This window comes from Saprolegnia parasitica (assembly GCF_000151545.1).
Source record: "Saprolegnia parasitica CBS 223.65 unplaced genomic scaffold supercont2.4, whole genome shotgun sequence".
Classification (NCBI taxonomy): Eukaryota; Oomycota; class Saprolegniomycetes; order Saprolegniales; family Saprolegniaceae; genus Saprolegnia; species Saprolegnia parasitica.
Window position 1 is genome coordinate 1,085,758 of NW_012156398.1, and position 10,829 is coordinate 1,096,586.

Here is a 10,829-nt window from a genome sequence, read left to right on the forward strand (position 1 = left end):
ACAAAGATCGGATCATTTCTATTTTCTGCTCCCAACCGTCGCAGCATCAGATGCCGCCCGCAACCGGCACGGCGCTGTCCTCGCCCCCAACGACATGAGCAGGCGCGTTCTACGTCCCTCGCTCGCCTCGTCCTCCACGCGACGCTCGCCTCAACCAACGAGCTCTCGCCATGTCCTGCCCACGCGCCCAGCTCGTCCACGGCGCGCTCAGCTCGTCGCGCCCTCGCGCGGCTTGTTCTCCAGGTCGTCGGCTTGTCAGCGGCGCGCTCGGCTCGTCCTCCAGACCGCCGCCTCGTTCATTTTCGTGCCGCGTCGGGAGCCCACGACCCCGCTGCGACACCACGCGCCGGCGTGCCTTCTCAAGGACCGCTGCGGGTCGCTGCTCACCGCGCCGGCTGCTGTGGCAAAAACGATGGCGGCAACGGCCTCTACTGCTCGATGTACGACATGCCACGCGGCGCGTCGACCCGACCGATGCGACGAAGCGTGTGCCTGGTGGCCACTCCGCACAAGTAAGATGAAGCAACAAAGGTTAAACTTCATGTGTCAGTATAATTGGCAATGTGTATGGAGCTACGAAGCGTGTCTCGTGTACGCAGAGAGCGCGCTTGTTTGAGCCATGCGAAGCAGCTCCGCGGTTGTGGCGACTGCAATCTGTCGTTGGCATTCGGCACCCGCAATGCATCTGTCTACGCAGTCCAGCGGCCTATTCGCGGAGAGCACTATGTGATACCCGAGTAGGGCCTCCGTTGGCAACCGTAAGCTGCCTCAACAACAGCGGCATAGCGCCGATCTCGCGCCCTGGAGCGCCCCGACGCAATAGAATGCGAAACCCGACCCTTTCGCAATCGATCGGCGGGGTCTGTATTTCTTTTCAGAGGATATAAAGTTTCAATCAAGCAAGCGGCTTTTGGCCTACTCGCCCATTCCAAGTGCGCATTCCCAGAAATGCCGAAAGAGCTCTTTATTTATTTTATTATTATAGTCACAGAAATATATAATTGCTACAGTTCGCGCCCTACCGCAGTAAGAAAGTCGTGTTGCTGTCTATCCGACTCCCTTGTTCTGCCCAAGTTAGTCCAGTCTTCAGTGCTGACAGCCATAATGCTTCGAAATGGCGTCCTAATGTTGAAGACAGTACGGTAGCTTACAAAGCTGACACAATTTACAGTAGCGCTCAAAGGAGCCTACAAATCAGCCTACAAATACGTCTGCAAATACGTAGTAGTTCCATGGGTATGTTGGGGTGCTATTAGTATTTACATTGCATTGCGCAAACACTTGTTCGTGCCAGAGCTGCACTGGAGACCACATAACGACTCCGCTCGAATGTGCCAGTGCAGACCGACCTTTTATCCTATCTCCTGACTCAGCTGCAAACACTGTACACAGGGGCAACGGCGCTTGGACACAGACCAAAACAGAGGTGTCGTGATTCAAACACCGTCACTCTGGCTACAAAGCGTGGGTAGGGAGCGCACTGTTATCAAGACAAAGTGTCTCGTGTGTCCGAGCGCTTCCAAAACCAGCGTAAATACCATGGGCAAATACACTGGCAATGAACAGCCCGCACCATCACAAGATTATTTTCGCGCGTATGATTGGCCGAAATCCTGGCAGCTTCAAGTCGAACGTATCCGGATATTCGGATACGAAGCAGGGTGGGGTTTCGGTGGCTCTCATTTCCAGGATTGGTGTCTGAAGAGCATCAAAATGACGAAGACGTCACCCCACGCAGATGTGCGCCTGCCCGAGCGCCTCAGCTTCCCGGACCAAGAGCTTGCGACGCTGGAGCTCTGGAAGGAGCTTGACGCGTTCATGACGTCGCTTCGCCTCTCGAAGGATCGCAAGCCGTTCACGTTCTACGACGGGCCGCCGTTCGCGACGGGCTTACCGCACCACGGCCACATTTTGGCCGGTACGATCAAGGACATCGTGACGCGCTTCGCGCATCAGACGGGGCACTACGTCGAGCGCCGCTTCGGCTGGGACTGCCACGGCCTCCCGATCGAGTACGAGATCAACAAGAAGCTCAACGTGCACACGAAGGAAGATGTGCTCGCGATGGGCATCGCTGCGTACAACAACGAGTGCCGCGGTATTGTGCAGCGCTACACGAAGGAGTGGGAGTCGACGGTGACGCGCCTCGGTCGCTGGATCGACTGCAAGAACGACTACAAGACGATGGAGCCGTGGTTCATGGAGTCGGTCTGGAACGTCTTCCAGACCATGTTCAACAAGGACCTTGTCTACCGTGGCTTCAAGATCCTTCCGTACTCGACGGCGTGCAACACGTCGCTCTCCAACTTTGAGGCCAACTCGGACTATCGTGACACGCCCGATCCGAGCGTCGTCGTCAACTTTCCGCTCGTCACGGACGCCAACACGTATCTCCTTATCTGGACGACGACGCCGTGGACGCTCCCATCCAACTTGGCTGTCTGCGTCAACCCGGAACTCGACTACGTCAAGGTATGGCGCCTCCCAGCATCCACCGATCGTACCGTCCATGTTTCTGTTTTAGGTCAAGGACCTCAAGTCTGGCAAGTTCTATATCATTGCCGAATCGCGCCTCGTGCAGGTGTACCCGAAGCTTGAGAAGAAAGGCTACGTCGCGGGCTCCGAGTTCGAGAAGGTTGAAAGCCTCAAGGGTGCGGCGCTCGTTGGCTTGGCGTACGTGCCGCTTTTCGACACGTTTGCATCGTGGCCGAATGCTTTCCACGTCATTGGCGACAGCTACGTCTCGTCCGACAACGGTACGGGCCTCGTCCATCAAGCACCGACGTACGGTGAGGACGATTACCGCGTCTGCTTGGCCAACGGCATCGTCGACAAGGTCACGCTTCCGGACCCGCTCGATGACAACGGCAAGTTTACGAGCCAGGTGCCGCTCGTGGCCGGCCTCCACGTCAAGGAGGCGGACGACGTGCTTTTGAAGGACCTCAAGGACCGCGGCCGTCTCGTGTCCAAGTCGACGTTTGTGCATAGCTACCCGTTCTGCTACCGTAGTGGCACGCCGCTCATCTACCGTGCTGTGCCGGGCTGGTTTATCAACGTCGAGAAGATCAAGGACAAGATCATCGCCAACAACCAAAAGACGTACTGGGTACCGGCCTTTGTGAAGGAAAAGCGCTTCCACAACTGGCTCGTGGACGGCAAGGACTGGAACGTGTCGCGCAACCGGTTCTGGGGCACGCCACTTCCGCTCTGGGTCTCGGACGACTTTGAGGAGGTCGTCTGTATCGGCTCGATCGAGGAGCTCAAGCAGAAGTCGGGCGTCCAAGACATCACGGACCTTCACCGCGAGTTCATCGACGACATCACGATCCCGTCGTCGAAGGGCAAGGGCGTCCTTCGCCGTGTCTCGGAGGTCTTCGACTGCTGGTTCGAGTCGGGCTCGATGCCGTACGCGCAGCAGCATTACCCGTTCGAGAACAAGGAGAAGTTCATGAATGGCTTCCCGGCCGACTTCATCGCCGAAGGCCTCGACCAGACGCGTGGCTGGTTCTACACACTCATGGTCATCGGCACGGCGCTCTTCGACCAGCCGCCGTTCAAGAACCTCATCGTCAACGGTCTCGTTCTTGCAGAAGATGGCCGCAAGATGTCCAAGTCCCTTCGCAACTATCCGGACCCGAACGACATCTTGTCCAAGTACGGTGCCGACGCGCTTCGCCTCTACTTGATCAACTCGCCCGTCGTGCGCGCCGAGCCGCTTCGCTTCCAGGAGGCCGGCGTCATGGGCATCATCCGTGATGTCTTCCTTCCGTGGTACAACGCTGCTCGCTTCTTCGTGCAGCAGGTGGCGCGCCTCGAGGAGGCCTCTGGCGAGACATTTGTGCCGACGTCGCTCGCTGACGAGAGCGTCGTCTTGAGCAACACGATGGACGCTTGGATCGTCGCGGCGCTGCATTCGCTTGTGCAATTTGTCAAGACCGAGATGGCAGCGTACCGCCTGTACACGGTCGTGCCGCGCCTCATCGAGTTTGTCGACCAGCTCACCAAGTGGCACGTGCGCCTCAACCGCAACCGTCTCAAGGGTGCGGAAGGCCACGAAGCCGCGCACATCGCGCTCTCCGCGCTCTTCGACGTGCTCTACACGCTCTGCAAGCTCATGGCACCCTTCACGCCCTTCTTCACGGAGTACATGTACCAGTTCCTCAAGCTTTACCACCCCGTCGCGCACACTGCCAAGACGACGACGACTCCCGTCGAAGACGCGGACGGTGTTGCCAAGAGCGTGCATTACCTCATGATCCCGGACTTCGACCCGAAGCGCCTCAACGCGGAAGCCGAGGCGCGCATGGCCAAGCTCCAGCAGGTCATTGAGATGGGTCGCGTCGTGCGTGAGCGCCGCGCCATCTCGCTCAAGAACCCGGTCAAGAGCGTGATCGTTGTCACGTCGGACGCGTCGGTCCGTACGTCGCTCGAGTCGGTCAAGTCGTACATCCATGACGAACTCAACATGCGCGACCTGGTCTTCGCCGCCGATGAGAAGGAGTGGTGCAGTCTCAAGGTCGAGGTCAACAACAAGGTGGTCGGGAAGCGCCTCGGAAAGCAGCTCGGTGCCGTCAAGAAGCTCGTCGAAGCGCTCTCGCACGACGACGCCCTCTCGTACCAGCGCACGCAGCGCATCACGCTCACCAACGGTGTCGAGCTTTCGGGCGACGACCTCTTTGTCAAGCGCGAGTTCAAGGGCGACAAGAAGATCTACGAAGCCGATGTCTCGGCCGATGGCGCGCTCATGGTCGTCATCGACGTGCGTGAGGACGACCTTCTTAAGTCGCAGGGTGTCGCTCGCGAGTTCGTGAACCGCGTTCAGAAGATGCGCAAGAAGGCAGGCCTCGTCGTCGCTGATAAGATTCACGTCTACTTCAAGGAGTCGGCGGCTTCGACTGCCATCACCAAGGCCATTGAGACGTTCGTCGGCTCGGTTGCAGGCACGCTCGGCACGACGCCGGCCCCCATTGCGCTGCAGCCGTCGGAGGCCGTCGTGATTGTGTCGGAGGTCTGCGAGTTTGCCAACTCGAGCGTTGAAATTGTCGTTGTTCGCCCCGCTGTGCTCTTTGCGACGCCGGACGCCACCAACTCGGCCCAGGTCTTTGTCGCCACGATGGACTACGCCAAGGCGCGCGATGCGCTCGTGGGCGCTGGTCACTTGAACGTTGCCGTTCCTGCGCCGTCGACGCTTACGTTGAACAAGGACGTCTTCTTGGACGCCAAGGACAAGGTTGCGCACACGGCGAGTCTTCACGCGTCGCTCAGCTGGATGCTTGCGAAGTAGACGCATGCTTGCATACATACTTGACTACACAAATCGTTTGTAGTCGCTTTGTTCGTTTTCTAAGACAGGACAAGTGCTCACGCTCAAGAGGTGTATTGAGAGGCAAGCAAACCTTGGCACATAACTTCTCGGGCCACTGATGAGATCGCGCTGCAGGCTTGGAAAGAATCCATAAAAATTACCCCTGACACCGGTCCGTCGTGCAGATTGAAACTGAGAGGCAGCAAGTCGCCATCATAGATATGCCGTCGGTGTAGGATGTCATTTTGAAGTCCAGCTGGCCCTTGACTTGATTGCGGTGGCCAACGATCCATGCCAACGATGGGCATTTTTGCCGAAAAAGCCAGAGCTCTTGACGATGGCATCGAAGTCCCGCCAATCTGCGCGCACGTCAAATGTGGCAGCGAGATATTTGTCCGCGATGCCTTGGCTTTCACTGCCGTTAATAGTAGCTCTCATTAGCTACCATGTTGCGCCTTTCAACTCCATTGACATTCCACCTAATCGTCTCGAGATGGAGGCGGCGAGTCCCCAATAAAGCCAAGTAGCTGTTGAATACCGAGAAATGTGAGCCTAGTAGTGTAGTTTTTATCCAGTTCCACGTGGGCTTTGAGTGGTCTGCAGCCCACTTGACAATAATGACCATATCAAGCTCACTCCCAACGACCAAGTGCTGGTGGCGACTCGCAGGCATTCGGGAGTAGCGCTACGTATGCGAAGTCATTGTGATGGAGATGGATGGAGATATTCCGGAACACGTTCGTATGACGGTCACGTAAAGGTGTCGCCTAAGATCTCTCTTGGCGTCTTTCAAGATTTTTCCAAGATTCGAGATCGCATTAGCGATCTTTGACCAGCAAGATACGCCGCCTAGGTTCCATAAGCTAAGCTATGTTGAGCAGTTTATCACGCCAGTCCACTATCGTCGCGTGATATCCCAGATATGCACCATACTCTTGCGCAAGTACCATGGCGTTGACTGGAAGATTGACGTCGTGTTTGGCGCCAAAATGTCGCGTATTAGTAAAGCGGCGGCTCATCGATTGGAACCGAAGGCAGCCTACTGAGAACAAAGACCACGAGGTGGAATCGGCGCTAGCGCCGTATCCAACGTCGCTGGGAATTACTAGTATAATTATTTTTCAGTTTATTGTCAAAACCTCTGCGTTCTATGCTTCTTTATATTCTGGTGAAACCCGTTGTGGATGCACACATGACACATCGAATCACCAGACGCTCAAGTGAGCCCTGTGGGTCTGCGGTCACCTTTTTCCTTGGGGTTTGTCTGGTAGAGGCTCAGGAGTGTCTGAGTTTGAGTTGGAAAGTAGCAAGGAGCGCATAATCGGTCGTTTGTCGCTCCAACTGAAAAGTTGGCTCAGTTCATGAGCTGCAACAAACATGCCTCACGAAGAACGAAGCGAGCTTCGCGACACAGATTTGAAGCGCTGAGCAAATACAAGCGCTTATTAGCCCCCTTTCAATCATCCACTGTTATATATTAGTCATCTTACACGGTACTTACATTTGATTTCTGGTGAATGAGGCCAGATTAATTACTCTACGGCCACACTGGAGCGGTCGCAGACGTCTTTCGAATGCTGACACAACAAACGACAATCGCGGCGAGTGGGCTCGCAGCCAGTTTTCACCTGGAGGTCGCACACGATCTGCGGCTTGGCTGGCGAAAATCATGAGTTCGCCGCGTTTGCCCATACGTCGCAAGGAGATCGCGCACGTCGGTAAGACAGGTCCGTGTTATTGTCTTCGTTGGTTTTGTCTTCGAGCCGCCTACAGCTGCGTTTCCACCTCGTGGCCGCTGTGCGCAGAGGAGCCTTGCTCCTGGACGGCAGGTAGATGATCCGCCGCTACGGGAGTTACGAAATGTAGTCAGCATGACAACAGAAGACATTCCTTCTCCTTGAATGCGACATAAAACCGAGATGTCAGCACGACAGAGCAGCAGAGCCCGAGATGGCGAGTATTGTGGTTGTGATCCGTGCCCGGCGACGCGAACGCGCGCAGCTTTCACACATCGAGAGCTTGGGCAAATATGAACCCGTTCCGATCGTGCATTCTGGATTTTGGAGGTTCATAGAGAGCAACTTCTCTACGACAGCCTACTTATGACTTTGACTTTACTAGGGTGAGCCCTGTGGCCCTACGGCCACACTCAATGTGTGTACGCAGTAGGCATTGGAGCAACGGAAGTGCCTGGATAGCGGGATTATTCAGTTGCTCCACGCGCGTCCCGGGTGTGAGCAGCACCCGCTCTTGAAATTGATCTGCTGCGCAGCGATGAGGCAGCCGCGGTTTTGTTCTGCATCCATCGGGTCCAGACGGCCAAAGTTGTAGTACAAAGCCCCATTAATGGTAAACGTAATTCTCGTTGTAAATTATTGGGGATGGTACATTTCGTCGGCATTGTTACTGCAGCAAGGAGGACAATTATTTTTCTATCTTGCTGGAGGTTGGCAACGATCCGGTGAGCACTTGTGCTCGTCGCCAATCTTGACGTTGTTGCAGCAGCGAGTGTCAAGCTTGTACAACTTGGACGGCATGAGGCGGACCATGCCTTGTGGTTGGGAGCGTCGACCTCGAGAGGGTCGTTCGTTGATCGAGCAGCACGCGATTCGTGGACAGCGTGTAGTGCGCACGCACCTGGGTGATGGCCTCCTCCTTGTCCAAGACGTCGTCCCTGATGAAAATGTCCGATCAATTCATCGTTAAGGCTAGCTCGTTCACAGCGTCGTTGTCTATCGTTGTTCTTGGCGTCCTCGTTGAACTCGTCGTCGTAGGCGCACGTAGCGGTTGCAAGCGCAGGCTCATCGTTGCGTCCTGTCGAGCGTTGACACGTCGCACGACAGGGGGCACCAGGGCTCAAAGTCCGGATCTGAGTTGATCCCACTTGCCATCTCCGGCTCGGACTCAGGGTCCGACTCGACTTGTTGGGGCCGTTTGGCAGGGCGCATGCCTTGGTGGCCGTGTCGACGCGCTGCGTTGGTTTGAGCGCCGAGGTGGCATAGGCACTGCAGGTACTGACGTGATGCCGGTGGCAACCGCTGTACATTGCTTTCGCGAGGCTGCCGAGGTGCCGCGGGATGCTTCGAAATCCAGTAGGGCGGCGGGTGGCTTGTCGTGCGGCCAGCAGCATCGCGTAGCACATCGACTCGACTCGGTACCGATGGGCGTGGCTATGTGCTCGAGGCGGCACGATCGACTGGCGCGTGAAGGACCTCCTACACGCAACGTTGTACGAGCGCGCGGCCTGGTTGCGGACGTTGACGGAGCAAGTGGGTCTGCGCTGGCGAGCTCAATCGTACAAAAGCCTTCTAGTGCTTTTCCAAGGCGCGTAGGTTCGAGACTGGCCTTCTTGACGACAGCAGCAATCACGTTCTCTGCTCAACTTGTCCGCAAGCGATTACACTTGTGCGTTACTTCTGCGCTTCTTCCTTGCGCAAGCCTTTCGCTGCGCGTCAGCGTTCCACTCTAACTCACTATTCGCCATCGAGAACCGATGTACGCACCGGTCCTCACCAATTAGCTGACTCGCTGCTCTCGTCTCTGCGCCACGGCACGCGCTCCACCTGTCTGGTCGCTTCGGGCCAAGTAGAAAGAAGGGTGACGCCTCGCGACCCACAAAAATTTGGAATGGGTATCATTCTAGCTGCTTTCATCTCGTCGATTCGCGATAATTTATCCGACAACGTTCAGATATCCATCACGGAGAAAAGATGCCGCCAACAACCCTACGAAGCCAGCACCACTAAGCCGACTCATGCGCAACGCGCCAATGCCCTGCGCACTGCGTGCACGCACTCGTCCACTCGTGGGGCCGCTTCACGGCCGCGTCTGCTTCGCCTGCAGCTGGTTGGTCCGAGCCAGGTGCCTTTGAGGAGGGTGTACCTAGATCTTTTTACTGTACTAGTATGCGATAGCAGACATTTAAGCTCTTTTTTAAATTTCAGCTAGGACAAAACGCATGGTTCGAAAGCCCGTTGAAAATCAAAAGTAGTGTGCCAGTTGAATATGTACGGATATAAGCAAGCGGCTGCCGCCACCAGTTCAGTCTGGCCTATGCGCAGCGAAGACGGGGACGGAACATGCGGCTCTACAAGCTGGCTCTGACAGGCATCAGCGTCAAGGTCGCGGTTGTCGCCTGGATACGATGTCATCTTGTGCTAGTGCATGAGTGAGGTGCAGAATGTTGACGCATAAATGCTGCGAGATGCGCATAACTCGCACGTCCTCGACGCAGCATAGAGCGGAAGCACGAAGTAAGCCGCTTGAGCCCATCTAATTGGCAACAAAACCATCGATATCACCGAGCAGCCGCTAAACGCGTACTGATATGACTGCCTGATACCAGCACTTACACTCCCGAAGAGTAAGATAAACGTAGAGTTTAACGGCCCATATGATAAACGTTGACTTTCGCCGAGGTCGTGGACATTTTAAGCAGTCAATCCAATAGCAGAAAGCGAAAAGAAACTAAAAGGAAGTCAAAAGAAGATACAGTAAAGCTCTAATGTCTGGGTACCGAGCACACAGAGAAACCACTGACCATGGCGTCACACAGATGCTGTTGCGTAAGAATTCCCCCACGATGCTGCATTGGTACGCACTGCGTGCGCGTATTTGCTTTGCTTGACGGGCCACATGGTAGCCGACTCGGCTTTGCCTCCGGTAGGTCCGAGCCGGGTGCCTTTCAGAATGCTGTACCTAGATTTGTTTGCTTTACGTTATAGGGAGATTTGCTCTCAACTAAACGAATTTGGAAAAGAATTTCCAGCATATCTGTATTGGGATCACGGTGTGAGAACTCTCACAGGGTCACGGCTGCGTTGCTTTGTCATCGATGAGCGTGTACCTAGCTGATCGTTTCGCTCCGAAGAAGAGAAGCTCTTGCTAGGACTTTTATATATTCATCTAACTAAGCTACTTGAAGAGACAGAAGTCATAGCCGTGTAAATGCAAAAGCTCGTGCATGTCAAATAGCGTGCAAGCAACCTTGTGAGCGAAACAGCAGTCGAGCAATGGTGCATCCGATCCAATTTTGCAAAGTGCCCGTGCAAACAAAAATCTACTGTCCTTACATCTTTAATGTGGCACCTGTTATTCCTGTTGGAATGCGATTGCGTTGTTAGTTACGTGCAGTCATGCAAAGGTACAAAAAATGCCGTGGACGTATACCTTCCCAACATGTCGTGCGCTGACTGGTAGAATGCATTAACAAAGGGTGCAATTCAGGAACATCGATTTTAAGCCGCCTTCTATAACTAGCTGCAATGACCATTCGCGCTCCAGCGACGCGCTAAGTGCGTTTTTGCTGCGGCAATTCCGGACTCATTATTTGCGCTAACGCTTTAGCGGGACGTCTCGGATAAATGCTCCTTCAACAAATGTTGCCAAATGGAGATGTCCGTAACCATGTATGTATGGCTGGATGACCATGTTGCAGAGCTGTAACTATCTAGTCGATATATGTACGATGCTCAGCTACTGGGATCTCCTTTTGCTTAAAGTAAAAAGATCTAGGTACACCCTC

At 55.0% G+C, this 10,829-nt stretch overlaps 1 protein-coding gene across 1 annotated transcript; it reads left to right on the forward strand.

The window, feature by feature from the left end:
* The first annotated feature begins 1,686 nt into the window (after positions 1-1,686).
* On the forward strand, positions 1,687-5,365 carry SPRG_01786 (hypothetical protein). The gene is made up of 2 exons (XM_012340152.1): positions 1,687-2,472; positions 2,525-5,365. Exons 1-2 carry the CDS (start codon positions 1,714-1,716, stop codon positions 5,282-5,284), a joined length of 3,519 nt encoding a protein of 1,172 aa, XP_012195542.1. The 5' UTR covers positions 1,687-1,713; the 3' UTR covers positions 5,285-5,365.
* Positions 5,366-10,829: the final 5,464 nt, after the last annotated feature.

Bases quoted from the DNA above. Each gene is read 5' to 3' on its own strand.
- SPRG_01786 (XM_012340152.1), top strand. From the start codon at position 1,714: ATGACGAAGACGTCACCCCACGCAGATGTGCGCCTGCCCGAGCGCCTC. The intron at 2,473-2,524 runs GTATGGCGCCTC...TTTCTGTTTTAG, and splicing joins CGGAACTCGACTACGTCAAG to GTCAAGGACCTCAAGTCTGG.